Genomic DNA, 15,443 nt, shown 5'->3' on the forward strand with positions numbered 1-15,443 from the left:
CTCCTCCCAGTCCCTTCAGAATGCACACCGGTCATCTCCCTTGTTGGCACACGTCACCACATTCTACCACATATTGTTTTATTCTCACCTTACTCCCATACACAAGAGAAGGCAGGCTGGAGTCAAAGGGAAGAGAGGAGGTGTAATAGGTCATATTTCAATGGCCCTGTAGAGAGAGGGGCTGTGTTCCAAAGGGCACGCTGTTCCTTATGTAGTGCACTACTTTTGACCAGGCCCTATTGGTTTTAGTCAAAAGTAGAGCCCTATGGGCTCTGATCAAAAGAAGTGCACTACATAGGGAAAAGGTGCCATTTGGGATGCTGACAGAGTCTGGGCTATAAGTACTTATGTACGTAGCTACACTGAACAAAAATATAAACACAACATGTAAAGTGTTGGTCCAATGTTTCACGAGCTGAAATAAAAGATTCCAGAAATGTTTCATACTCACAAAAAGCATATTTCTCAACAACAACAAAAACAAACAAAAAATCACTAATTTGTTTGCATCCGTGTTAGTGAGCATTTCTCCTTTGCCAAGATAATCCATCCACCTGACAGGTGTGGCATATCAAGAAGCTGATTGAAAAGCATGATCATTACTTCTACATTTTTGTCATTTAGCAGACACTCATATTGAGCGACTTACAGTAGTGAGTGCGTACATTTTCACTTTTTTTCCCCATACTGGTCCCCCATGGGAATCGAACTCACAACCCTGGCGTTGCAAGCGCCATGCTCTACCAACTGAGCTACACGGGACTGTTCTCATTACACAGGGGCACCTTGTGCTGGGGACAATAAAAGGCAACTCAAATGTGCAGTTTTGTCACAAAACAATTCCACAGTGCCATTCATCCACCGCCATCACCTCATGTTTCAACATGATAATGCACGGCACCCATGAATTTATTTCAAATGACTGATTGCGTTTATATTTTTGTTCAGTGTAGCTAGAGGGCATGACTGTTCATATGCTCAAGAGCAGCACTAATTTCAGCCCAAACCCCTCAACCCTGTTGTCATCATCTCTGCTCTGGCCTTTGAATAATATTTGAGGACGCAAATAATCTAGTGTGTGTACGTCTGTGTATGTGGCACCAAGTACAAAGGTCTCCCTATATAATTTGAGTGTTTCGTGTTCACTTCATGTGTGTACATCTGAGCGTGTGTGCACGGCGCATGTCATCCTCTTGTGGCTTGGGTTTTGAAGAGCATCCAGTATGGTACACCTCGTCATGCTGCTGCCACTTGAGCCCGCCCTCCACCCCCCCAACCCCCTAATGCTCAGGCCTGGTCTCAGGATGCGTCCCAAATGGCAACCTAGTACCTACATAGTGCACTACTTTTGATGAGATGCATGAGCGCTGGTCAAAAGTAGTGCACTATGTAGGGAATATGGTGCCATTTAGGACACGACTCAGCCTTGATGTCTAAAGACTGGAAGGCCAAGTAAGTGGAGGGAGGGCTGTAACCTGCCTTTTTCACTAGCCATGAGACGGAGACCTCAGACTCATTCATCAACCCTCCGGTCACCAAGCAAGCAGCAAAGGGCTCAGGAGCCAAAGGACAAGGCCAGGTCCATGTACTCCCACAGGATAATTAAACATCTATTACTGGCCTTTGATAAAGAAAAGAGAAAATGCAAAATGCCAATAGTTCAGAGTTTAAAGACTTCAAGGAGAGATGAGAGGTCATGTAGCCTACGTACAGGAACATGCAAACGACAATTTTTAAAACCTCAAGGAGAGAGCATTGTCCATATAGGGAAACCATAGAATTACATATATATTCCATTGTTTAAAGGATAGCTATGCCTTGTTCGTACAGTACACAAAATTGACAATGGTTTGTGTTCAAAAATCTCAGACAGAGAGAAAGCAGAGAAGGAGAGGCCTCGGACATGATGGCAATCGATCAGTTTTTAAGAGAGAAGTGAGACCTGTACACATGAAACGACAATGATTGTGGTCCTCTGTAGCTCAGTAGGCAGCTGCAACGCAAGGATAGTGGGTTTGATTCCTGGGACCACCCATACTTTGGTTAAAGTGTCTGCTAAATGGTATATATTATTATATACAGATGCAGTCAAATATATTGTTACCCTTGCATTTTTCTTAAATAATTCCAAACGTTTTATAATAATAATAATAATAATAATTTAAACAAACTTTGGGTCTCCACACCATGTTATGGGATTGCAGAACACCTTTTATTTTTGTAAACTTCAGTTTACAATTTTCATTTAGAAAATAAAGGTTCTGGGTCTGCCAGCAGGACAACGACCCCGAACACAGGAATGGTTCAAGAAGTAACGCTGGATTGTTCTGAATTGTCGATCAAAGAGTCGAGATCTGAATCACATCCAAAACCTATGGCGAGATCTGAAAACAGCAGTTGGTTGAGGACACCCCTTAGAGCAGTTTGCTGCTGAAGAGTGGGACAATCTTGCAGTAGAAAGGCGCAGCAAGCTCAATGAGGCTACAAGAAGCATTTGTCTGCACTTATCTTGGCCAAAGGCTGTGCAACCAAGTACTAGCTCCGAGGTGCCAATAATTTTGTCCCTGCCATTTTCCTTTATTTTTTATATACAAATTGTTAACCTAACTTAATAAAGAAAAATTGTTCTACAATGTTGAAAATCAAATAAACTGTAGAGACCAAAAGTTTTCAATTTCTACTTATTTTAGAAGAAAAAAGGGAATTTTTTAAGATAAGTGCAAGGGTGCCAATATATTTTGGCGGCAAATGTATATTCAAAAGGGCTGTGAACTGTATACGTACACTCCAGCAGATCAGCAAGGGTCTTGGTCCGGAGGGCCACTGGCCGTTTAGTTTTGTCGTTAGTGATCGCAAACTCCTGCATGCCCAGCTCCTCTGCAACTTTGGCCTGAGTACGGTTGTTGACCAAGGAGCTACGCAACAGCTGTGGAACACACACACACACAGACATATCCAAGTCTCACAAACACACTTTTGCACATATGCCAAAACCCCCCCAACATATGGACTAATACATCACAGATGCTTTCCCGTGCAGGCTATTCAATGTTTCATTCACATAAATATTACATTGTGACTCAAAGCTCTGCAGATGAAGATATGTCAAAACAAGACAAGTGTATTTCCTGCTCTAAACATAAATATAAAAATAGCAGAGGGGAAAACAAAGTAGAGAAGTAGAGATGGAGTAGATCAAACGCTGTGGGACGTCTTAGCTAACTCAGTCTCAACGACACACACACAGTCACATATAAAAAGCTACACATGTTGAATGAGCACTTATCTACTTGTAATCCATTTGAGTCCGAGTCTGTTTCTACTCTTGGGCAGGCCGGGACCATCACATCATCCGTAGAGCTCGCCGTCTCTTAGCTAAGCTTCACTGCAGGGTTTTTATCCCTTTGATGTCACATCTACTCTCTTCCACTGATAAATATCTAACTGGAGATCTGTTTTTACTTAGCAGCTTTTAGTTAAGACTGATGACAAATTGGTTCCAGAACTAACACTATGTCCTTTCTTTCTGTCTGCAGAGAATGGAAGGAAAAATAACCCAAAAAGAAAGACCAGATGTTTCAATATTGATTGACAAGATGGAAAATTCATGAATGGAATGTTCCGGCGGGTACTTTAATGTAAGAGGCACACAGAAACACCCCTATAACCCCAAACACTGATACAGCACCATCAATATGGAGACAGTCCATCTCTCTCCATCTGTACTCTACAGCCATCACAGGGGAGTACATTACAAAGAGCCTGCTATTAAAGACAAAGCCACTTTCCCATAACACAATTGGCTACCCATCTCTCATGGAAAGAAAGAGGGATGAATACAAAGAGAGGAGGAAGAGCTAAAGAGAGGTGCACTAGTAAGTGCAGCGGAGGAGGAAAGGACACAGTGAATGACACAGATGGGCCAGAGAAAACAAAGATTCGTACATACTACTGCTTATAGATGTTCATGGTAGAGGGAGGAACCGACGGAGAGACAAAGATGGAGGAAGAGAGACGGAGAGCACAGAGAAAGATTGAGAGAGAGAGAGCAGAGAGCACAGAGAGAGAAAGAGGAGTGCAAGATGAAGAGGAAGAAGAGATGAAAGACATTAGGGGTTTGCTTGTAAGTCCTTACCGTTAAGTGTCCTTCGTGGTGGTCGGGGAAATGGATGAAGAGGTACTCTGTAGCCACTAGCTGCATGATGGAGTCTCCAAGGAACTCCATCCTCTGGTTGTGACCCCTGGGAGAGAGGGGGAGAAGGTGTAGAGAGGGGTAAGGGAGGGAGGAGAGATGGGTAGAGAGAAGCGGAGGCCGGGAGAGACGGGTAAAGAGGGGTGAGGGAGAGGAAAGTGGGGTTTATTCAGGTACACATCCTCATGGCTTCAACTCAAAATGTGGCTTCAACTCTCATTCAAACCCATGAGGGTCTTAGCATTAGCGTATACATCTGTATGTTAAAGCTGCAATATGTAACTTTTTGGGCAACCCAACAAAATTCACAAAGAAATGAGTCATAGATCTGTCATTCTCATTGAAAGCAAGTCTAAGAACAGATAGATCTGTTCTATGTGCGCTATTTCTATGCTTCCAATGAGCTTTTACTTTCGGTTTTGTACACCAGCGTCAAACAGCTGAAAAAACAATATTTTTGGTTATGGAATAGATGGTACAATGATTCTCTACACGATACTTGCTTATTTTGTCACATAAAATGAAATTAGGTGAACTATTAGAATTTTAGCAACCAGGAAATGGCGGAGGGATTTCTGCATAGTGCATTTTTAAGAGTGGCGTGCTGAAAGTGATGCACTAAAGCACTAATGCGCACGCACAAAGTCTATACTGTTAAATGTTAAATAGAATTACAAGCTTGGATCAAATCAATGATACCACTGCACTACGACAAGCAGCCATTTTACATTTACATTTTAGTCATTTAGCAGACACTCTTATCCAGAGCGACTTACAGTTAGTGAGTGAAAATAAATGTTTCATACTGGCCCCCCGTGGGAATCGAACCCACAACCCTGGCGTTGCAAACGCCATGCTCTACCAACTGAGCTACACAGGACTATGCACAATACGTGCGCAAACACAGGCGTGCGCAAACACACACCACACACACACACACCCCTTCCAACATTAAACCCTCAACCCCACTGATATCTATGGATGTGTTTGATCATCTTCAGTGAGTGACTGAGCTTCATACTTTCTATGCAGTAGTACCGTGCTGGACAGGGGGGGTGCACTTTACTCTAACTGCAGTGTAGTAGGAGATGGAGGAGAGGCGCTGCGCAATAATGCTCTTTAATTAAACAGAATTATAGATCAGTGTTGCAGATGTAGGTTGATGCTGTGCCAAGGAGCCAGGGCGGGTATCACAGACCACAGTGAGAAGAGTGGAGTGGAGAGGGAGATTTACATAGACATGGGTCGCATCCCTAATGGCATGTTATTCCCTATTTAGTGCACTACTTTTGACCAGGGCCCATAGGGCACTAGTTAAAAGTAGTGCACTGCTTAGGGAATAGGGTGTTATTTGGGAAGATACCAGAGATATGAGGATCAGCAGGTTAGAGCAGGAGTGTACAGTTAGAGCTGAGGGGAGAGGAGCAAAGGAAGGGGGAGAGAATCACATCAGTCAGAGTTTATTGTCCCCTTTCTGTGGCGCCGGCTGGCGGGTTTTATGTTACACTGCTTATCTGAACTGGGAAAGTCTTCTGGAATGTGCTTCATTAGGAGGGTGAGAGCGAGAGCGGAAGAGAGGGAGAACGAGAGAGAGAACGAGAGAGAGAGAGAGAGAGAGAGAGAACGAGAGAGAACGAGAGAGAGAGAGAGAGAACGAGAGAGAGAGAGAGAGAACGAGAGAGAACGAGAGAGAGAGAGAACGAGAGAGAGAGAGAGAGAGAACGAGAGAGAACGAGAGAACAAGAGAGAGAGAGAGAGAGAGAGAGAGAGAGAGAGAGAGAGAGAGAGAGAGAGAGAGAACGAGAGAGAGAGAGAACGAGAGAAAGAAAAAGGGCAAGAGAGAAAACTAGAGAGAGAAAAAAAGCGAGAAGGCACGAGAGAGAGTCGGGGAAGAAGTAAAGCGTTTCAGTGTGAAAGGCACAAAGAGCCGTCCCTTATTTCCACCAACAGGAGGCACAATGCAGCGGTAGTAGTGGGAAGGTTAAGGGAGGGGAAAGGATGGGGAAAAATGGAAGTAAAGTGTGAATATCCCAGGTCTTTATTCTGCCATGACTTTCAAACTAAAACACTTTTAACAGCTTCAGGAGCACCACGTTTCAGGGACGACTGCTCCATTTTGTAATGCCTGTGTGTATGCGCGCGTGACTGGGTGCTTGTGTGTGTGGCTTTTCTGCGACTTGGGAGTTGGGGAAATAGTGTTCCCCTCAGCAGGGATCCGGGGGGTGGTTTTGGACCTGATCCGGCCGGGGAGGCTATACAGTGCATTCGGTAAGTATTCAGACCCCTTCCCCTTTTTCATATTTTGTTACGTTACAGCCTTATTCTAAAATTGATTAAATTAATGTTTTTCCTCAGTAATCTACACACAATACCCCATAATGACAAAGCATGAACAGGTTTAGAAATTTTAGCAAATGTATAAAAACTAAAAACAGAATTACCTAATTTACATAAGTATTCAGACCCTTTGCTATGAGACTCGAAATTGAGCTCAGGTGCATCCAGTTTCCATTGATCATCCTTGAGATGTTTCTACAACTTGATTGGAGTCCACCTGTGGTAAATTAAATTGATTGGACATGATTTGGAAAGGCACACACCTGTTTATGTAAAGTCCCACAGTTGACACCGAGAGATCCTTGATGAAAACCTGCTCCAGAGTGCTAAGGACCTAAGACTGGGGTGAAGGTTCATCTTCCAACAGTACAACGACCCTTAGCACACAGCCAAGACAACGCAAGAGTGGCTTCGGGACAAGTCTCTGAATGTCCTTGAGTGGCCCAGCCAGAGCCCGGACATGAACCCGATCGAACATCTCTGGAGACACCTGAAAATTGCTGTGCAGCAACGATCCCCTTCCAACCTGACAGAGCTTGAGAGGATCTGCAGAGAAGAATGGGAGGAACTTCCCAAATACAGGTGTGCCAAGCTTGTAGTGTAATACCCAAGAAGACTCGAGGCTGTAATAGCTGCCAAAGGTGATTCAACAAAGTACTGAGTAAAGGGTCTGAATTCTTATGTAAATGTGGTATTTCAGTTTATGGGGGGTTGAATACATTTGCAAAAAATTTGAAAAACCTGTTTTTGCTTCGTCATCATGGGTTATTGTGTGTAGATTGATGAGGGGGGAAAGAAAAAAAAACTATTGAATCAATTTTAGAATAAGGCTGTAAAGTACCAAAATGTGGAAAAATCAAGGTGTCTGAATATTTTCCGAATGCACTGTATATACCTGAGCGGAGCGAAGTGGGAGGAGAGTAGTGGTGCGGCCTCTAGTGGTTTGGGATCATTGATCCTGGCAGCCATTGAGTGACCTAATCATTAGGGGCCTATGAGAAAAGGGTTGCATCCCAAATGGCACCCTAACCCACTTTATAGTGGACTACTTTCCGTCAACGGTATGACACTACATATGGAATAGGGTGCCATTTGGGAGGCAACCGAAGGGATTTAGAGGGTAGAGTCTGAGGTCTCCTGTCTCTGGGATCTCTAAAAGGGGTGAACTCACAGCTCCACGTCCTCTAAGGTCAGCCTCTATCTATCTACTTCCACCACTATGAGGTTACTGTGTGTGTGTGTGTGTGTGTGTGTGTGTGCCCGCCCGTCTCCTTTATCTAGTGTACTTTCCAATTGTACAACCTTCATTTCACTTTCCAGTGTGAAGAGATCGTTGTCTTAAGGTTGCCCTACATTGGAGGTGTCAGACTCCCATTGCTACCGACCTCTTGTTCTAAATGGACACAATTCACACTATCTGAAGCTAGATTTGATTCAATTTCAAACTCAGTTCTATCAGCATCACATTTTAATCAATGATGAAGAATTGTGGGCGGTCTAATTATTTTATTACGAAAGGCCGGACATTTTATATTATCTCCCCTCGGTGAGTCAAATCAGACGCACTGACAGCATTACAAACGCTGCAGAATTTAGATGAGCTGGAGTCGGATGAAGGATCGGATATTGAGCTCGAAATCGACGTTGCTGAGGAAGAGTCTTCATCTGATTCCGATGTTGACTTCAAGCCTCTGCATCCGATGCCTGAGCGTCGCCACAGAAAAACCAGAACTGGGCCAACAAACGGTGATCCCAACTACCACGGTGAGACAGAAGTCTGGAAGGAGTGGCACAGTTTGGGTAGAGAAGAGTGACGAGAGCACAAGGCGACCTTCACAAAGAGAGCAGGCCCTACACCTCATGTAAAGAGAAATTGCCAGAGCACATATTTCTTTGTTTATGTGCCATGCAGATGTTGCAGCACATCAGAGATTATACTGTTGCTCATGCGCACAGAAAAGGAAACATGGGATACAGTATCTTGTCATGGATATATTTCCACAAATATTTCTTAATGCAATTCATCCTTAACAATTGTTTATGCACTATTTATCAAGCGTTGGTCCTTATGTTTGTGCAGCTTGTGGGTTGACATGCATCTGATGCGTCTCCCGGCAACGTTCTCAACAATTTCTAGCGGGTACTTATATGCTGAAAGGCCCAGCGGTTCTAGTGTTATGGACACAGGAGTCGTTACATTGGGCTTGACTAATGCGCAATCTAATGGTAAATAATTGCCTCAAAATAAACTGAGTAATAAAGGTGGCTATCATAATGTAATGTTAAAGAATTAGCTTTAGAATAAACTGATTTAATAATAAATGAGCATCAACAATGGGTTAGCATTGCAGGCGTCTGTCTCTACCTTGAGAAGGAGAAACATTTCAAAGGTAACCTTGACAGCTCAACTTCCAGCCCTCTAATCGACTTCACTGACCGTGAGTGGTGAGAGGCTCTGACATTAAAGTGATGGATTAAAACACACACCAGCGCACACACACACGCCATGCACACACCAGCGCACAACAGCGCACACGCCATGCACACACCAGCGCGCACACACACGCCATGCACACACCAGCGCGCACACACACGCCATGCACACACCAGCGCGCACACACACGCCATGCACACACCAGCGCGCACACACACGCCATGCACACACCAGCACGCACACACACGCCATGCACACACCAGCGCACACACACACACGCCATGCACACACCAGCGCGCACACACACGCCATGCACACACCAGCGCACACACACACACACCATGCACACACCAGTGCACACACACACGCCATGCACACACCAGCGCACACACACACGCCATGCACACACCAGCGCACACACACACGCCATGCACACACCAGCGCACACACACACGCCATGCACACACCAGCGCACACACACACGCCATGCACACACCAGCGCACACACACACACACACGCCATGCACACACCAGCGCACACACACACACGCCATGCACACACCAGCGCACACACACACGCCATGCACACACCAGCGCGCACACACACCCTTAAACGTCCTAGTTGCTCATTTGGTTTAGCTGTCAAGCTCACTATTGAGTTGCTAACGTTTCACTATTGTGAATGTATCAAACATTTAAACCTAGTGTACAACACACAGTGAAGCACGTCTCCTAAAAGACTACATGACTCGTGCAATTACGTTCCATTACATGTCATTTTATGAGCATTTTTAACACAATGAATGAACAATGCTACAGTACAGTTGGTGAAAACCTGATAAAGACAGCTTGCTGTCGAAACGTTGATTAATAAAGTATTGCATCGGAGCTACTAGAGTGTGCAACTTTTCCTTTGCTTTTAAAACAATGCTACAGTATTACACCAAAAGGTAACTGGATTACTCTCGAGACAAGTGTGATTCAAACCTGACTTATTCAATAACACATTGTTTACATTCACTTGAGTAAAAACACCCATTCTTAACACTATTTTTTCTACAGTAAGTTGCTAGCAATGAAAGCCATCTATAAAAAGGTGAGAAGCAGGCAGAGAAACACAGTGGTTTTTCACTCAATTAAAATCCAAATGTCAGAAACTTTATAAAATCAATGATTTCACCATTATTTGATTTTATATAAATGCCTTTTGAGACAATTATATTGACGTTGGCATCTGAAAAGACCAGGGGTGAAATTAAGTCTAACAATATCTCAGACATTATTCGTAGAAAAATGTGTATCCATAACACAATAAAAGTGTCAATTAAAGTCAATAAAACCTTTAGCAATAAACTAAGCTAAGAGAGAAACAAAGAGAGACAAATGAACAGAGGGAGAGAGAGAAAGAATAAGAACCAAAGTAAATATAATCAACATTTAAAACCTCCATTTCCCATGGGGGAGTGGGGCTGTGACCTCACTAGCGGGGTCAGGCAACGGCTGGCAATGGCTGGAGAGGGGCTTTAGTGTCCCCTGGGAGGACTACACAGGCTGTAAAAGCCCCAGGATTAGGCTGTGGGCCTAAGAGTTGCACAGTCCATCCATCACTACGGGACTGGGATGGAGGATAGACCGGGAAGCCACGCACACATGCACACACACACCCCTCCCATACTCACAGTGTGAGGTGGTTGAAGCCTACGGTCCTCAGTGTGAAAGCTCTGGCCAGCAGGCGACAGTGTGTGAACATAACACCGATGGTGTCCTCAAAGTCTGTCAGCTTCTGAAGCACCGGAGACGTCTCGATCAGCTGCCTGTCCGTCTGCGGCTCCTGCACCTGGTAAACACAACACAGCATTTACAGCTAAACACGACATGAAAAGAGCGGCACCTCCATGAAATTCAGCTGTGGTTAAGATTAGAGCAGGGATAGGAAAATCTGGTTCTGCAGGGGAGGTAGTAGACTAGGGGTGAGCAAACTTTCTGGCTTGAGGGCCATATTGGGATTTCGGAATTCAACGGAGGGCCGCTCAGATTAGTTTTTACTGATTAGTTTTTCCAACAAAATTTGCAGGCCAGAAATAGGGCAGTTATTTGAAAATATATAAGTCCATTATATTTTCTATATGCTTTCTATCTAGTCAGATGTTTTCCTGACGTGTTTTCTTAACCCCCCCAAAACACAATAATCATGGTTCAGTTCAGGTTTTAACAGAGACAGAGATGTAAGAAGATGGCGCCGCCGGAGGCGATGGCTGCCGTTTTATGGACTCTTAACCAACCGTGCTATTTTGTTAGTTTTTTCGCATTGTTTTAACTTATTTTGTACATAATGTTGCTGCTACCGTCACTTATGACCAAAAAGAGCTACTGGAAATCAGAACAGCGATTACTCACCTTGAACTGGACTAATCATTTTTCTTTTATGAGTCAGACGAGAGGGATTTGCTCCAGACACCCGTCAGGGCCCTCATCCCCGTCATTTGCAGTAGAAAGAAAAGGAGATATCGCGGAAGGAGATCGGGGTGCTTGGAAAAGGAACCGGCAACGAGTGGCTAATCTGCTTTTGACATCGATACTATTGGCCAACTTACAAATGCTTGATAATAAAGTAGACAAACAACAGGCACGAATATCCTACCAACGGGACATTACAAACTGTAATATCTTATGTTTCACCGAGTCGTGGATGAATAACATACAGCTGGCAGGTTATACACTGTATCGGCAGGATAGAACAGTAGCCTTCGGTAAGACAAGGGGTGATGGTCTTATATTTGTAAACAACAGCTGGTGCACAATATCTAAGAAAGTCTCAAGGTTTTGCTCGCCTGAGGTAGAGCATCTCATGATAAGCTGTAGACACTATCTATCTACCAAGAGAGTTTCATCTACAGTGAGGGAAAAAAGTTTTTGATCCCCTGCTGATTTTGTACATTTGCCCACTGACAAAGAAATGACCAGTCTATAATTTTAATGGTAGGTTTATTTGAACAGTGAGAGACATAATAACAACAACAAAAATCCAGAAAAACGCATGTCAAAAATGTTATAAATTGATTTGCATTTTAATGAGGGAAATAAGTATTTGACCCCCTCTCAATCAGAAAGATTTCTGGCTCCCAGGTGACTTTTATACAGGTATCGAGCTGAGATTAGGAGCACACTCTTAATGGGAGTGCTCCTAATGTCAGCTTGTTACCTGTATAAAAGAAACCTGTCCACAGAAGCAATCAATCAATCAGATTCCAAACTCTCCACCATGGCCAAGACCAAAGAGCTCTCCAAGGATGTCAGGGACACGATTGTAGACCTACACAAGGCTGGAATGGGCTACAAGACCATCGCCAAGCAGCTTGGTGAGAAGGTGACAACAGTTGGTGTGATTATTCACAAATGGAAGAAACACAAAATAACTGTCAATCTCCCTCGGCCTGGGGCTCCATGCAAGATCTCACCTCGTGGAGTTGCAATGATCATGAGAACGGTGAGGAATTAGCCCAGAACTACACGGGAGGATCTTGTCAATGATCTCAAGGCAGCTGAGACCATAGTCACCAAGCAAAAAATTGGTAACACACTACGCCGTGAAGGACTGAAATCCTGCAGCGCCCGCAAGGTCCCCCTGCTCAAGAAAGCACATATACATGCCCGTCTGAAGTTTGCCAATGAACATCTGAATGATTCAGAGGAGAACTGGGTGAAAGTGTCGTGGTCAGATGAGACCAAAATGGAGCTCTTTGGTATCAACTCAACTCGGCGTGTTTGGAGGAGGAGGAATGCTGCCTATGACCCCAAGAACACTATCCCCACCGTCAAACATGGAGGTGGAAACATTATTATTTTGGGGGTGTTTTTCTGATAAGGGGACAGGACAACTTCACCGCATCAAAGGGACGATGGACGGGGCCATGTACCGTCAAATCTTGGGTGAGAACCTCCTTCCCTCAACCAGGGCATTGAAAATGGGTCGTGGATGGGTATTCCAGCATGACAATGACCCAAAACACACGGCCAAGGCAACAAAGGAGTGGCTCAAGAAGAAGCACATTAAGGTCCTGGAGTGGCCTAGCCAGTCTTCAGACCTTAATCCCATAGAAAATCTGTGGAGGGAGCTGAAGGTTAGAGTTGCCAAACGTCAGCCTCGAAACCTTAATGACTTGGAGAAGATCTGCAAAGAAGAGTGGAACAAAATCCCTCCTGAGATGTGTGCAAACCTGGTGGCCAACTACAAGAAAGGTCTGACCTCTGATTGCCAACAAGGGTTTTGCCACCAAGTACTAAGTCATGTTTTGCAGAGGGGTCAAATACTTTTTTCCCTCATTAAAAGGCTAATCAATTTATAACATTTTTGTAATGCGTTTTTCAGGTTTTTTTTGTTGTTATTCTGTCTCTCACTGTTCATATAAACCTACCATTAAAATTACAAACTGATCATTTCTTTGTCAGTGGGCAAACGTACAAAATCAGCAGGGGATCAAATACTTTTTTCCCTCACTGTATATTCTTCGTAGCTGTCTATTTACCACCACAAACCGATGCTGGCACTAAGACTGCACTCAATTAACTGTATACGGCAATAAGCAAACAGGAAAACGCTCATTCAGAGGCGGCGCTCCTAGTGGCCGGGGACTTTAATGCAGGGAAAATTAAATCTGTTTTACCTCATTTCTACCAGCATGTTAAATGTGCAACCAGGGGGAAAAAAACTCTAGACCACCTTTACTCCACACACAGAGATGCGTACAAAGCTCTCCCTCGCCCTCCAATTGGCAAATCTGACAATAATTATATCCTCCTGATTCCGGCTTACAAGCAAAAACTAAAGCAGGAAGCACCAGTGACTCGGTCAATAAAAAAGTGGTCAGATGAAGCAGATGCTAAGCTACAGGACTGTTTTGTTAGCACAGACTGGAATATGTTCCGGGATTCTTCCGATGGCATTGAGGAGTACACCACATCAGTCACTGGATTCATCAATAAGTGCATCGATGACGTCGTCCCCACAGTGACTGTATGTACATACCCCAACCAGAAGCCATGGATTACAGGCAACATCCGCACTGAGCTAAATGGTAGACCTGCCGCTTTCAAGGAGTGGGACTCTAACCCTGAAGCTTATAAGAAATCCCACTATTCCCTCCAACAAACCATTAAACAGGCAAAGTGTCAATACAGGACTAAGATCGAATCGTAATACACCGGCTTCGACGCTCATCAGATGTGGCAGGGCTTGCAAACTATTACAGACTACAAAGGGACGCACAGCCGCGAGCTGCCCAGTGACACGAGCCTACCAGACAAGTTAAATTACTTCTATGCTCGCTTCGAGGAAAGTAACACTGAAACATGCATGAGAGCATCAGCTGTTCCGGACGACTGTGTGATCACGCTCTCCGTAGCCGATGTGAGTAAGACCTTTAAACAGGTCAACATTCACAAGGCCGCAGGGCCAGGCGGATTACCAGGATGTATACTCCACGCATACAATGTTTACACTGTATTTCTGATCAATTTGATGTTATTTTAATGGTCAAAATATTTTGTTTTTCTTTCAAAAACAAGGACATTTCTAAGTGACCCCCCATTTTTGAACGGTAGTGTACATATTACCTCGACTAACCGGTGCCCCTGCACATTGACTCGGTACCGGTACCCCCTGTATATAGCCTCGCCATCGTTATTTTGACTGCTGCTCTTTCATTATTTGTTACTTTTATTACGTATTATTTTATATTGCATTTTTTTTTGGTATTCTTTCTTATAACTGCACTGTTGGTTAAGGGCTTGTAAGCATTTCACTGTAAGGTCTACATCTGTTGTATTCGGCGCATGTGACAAATAACATTTGATTTGATCACTGCATAATAATAATGATCTCACTTATAAGGGGAAGGAATATGCTAGAACGCATGTGTTAAATCAGGAGAGGGCTGTGTGTGTGTGTTAAATCAGCAGAGATCCTAGGCCTAATAGATGCATCCATCAGCCTCTAGTAGAGAGCAGTATCTAAGCGGTCTCTGGCTTGCTGCTGATGGAGGTTTGACAATACAATTCCCTAACTGGAAACAACCATTCAGTTACATTTTCTGCATCCCAAAGGACACCTAATCCCCTATATAGTGCACTACTTTTGACAGGAGAAACATAAAGCCCTATGGGCCCTGGTCAAAATAGTGTACTATATAGGGAATAGGGTCCCCATTTGGGATGTAGTCATCATTTAATGTAGACATTAATGCGAAATATACACCACCCAATTGACCTTGTTAGCTTTGTTGGCTTCACATGTATAAAACACTGTACTGTAAGTAGGTTAGTACAAAATGTATGTAAACTTTCTATAAGAGTCTCTCTCAACTCCAGATGTCTGCCTGATATGATACTGTACAGTACAGTTTGTGTATATACACACTCAGGATTGTGACTGAGTGTAAAAACATTAGGAGCACCTTCCTAATATTGAGTTGCACAGCCTTA

At 43.9% G+C, this 15,443-nt stretch overlaps 1 protein-coding gene across 2 annotated transcripts in view; it reads right to left on the minus strand.

The window, feature by feature from the left end:
- drosha (drosha ribonuclease III) overlaps nucleotides 1-15,443 on the minus strand; it is a 146,999-nt gene that overhangs the window by 39,088 nt on the left and 92,468 nt on the right. For both annotated transcript variants that reach the window (XM_041861997.2, XM_041861996.2), the window contains exons 25-27: nucleotides 10,643-10,800; nucleotides 4,136-4,241; nucleotides 2,785-2,926 (exon numbers count right to left, since the gene is read on the minus strand). In XM_041861997.2, the coding sequence (XP_041717931.2) occupies nucleotides 2,785-2,926; nucleotides 4,136-4,241; nucleotides 10,643-10,800 (406 nt within the window). The remainder of the gene's footprint in view (nucleotides 1-2,784; nucleotides 2,927-4,135; nucleotides 4,242-10,642; nucleotides 10,801-15,443) is intronic.

The sequence above is a fragment of the Coregonus clupeaformis genome, chromosome 34, assembly GCF_020615455.1.
Source record: "Coregonus clupeaformis isolate EN_2021a chromosome 34, ASM2061545v1, whole genome shotgun sequence".
NCBI classification, from domain to species: domain Eukaryota; kingdom Metazoa; phylum Chordata; class Actinopteri; order Salmoniformes; family Salmonidae; genus Coregonus; species Coregonus clupeaformis.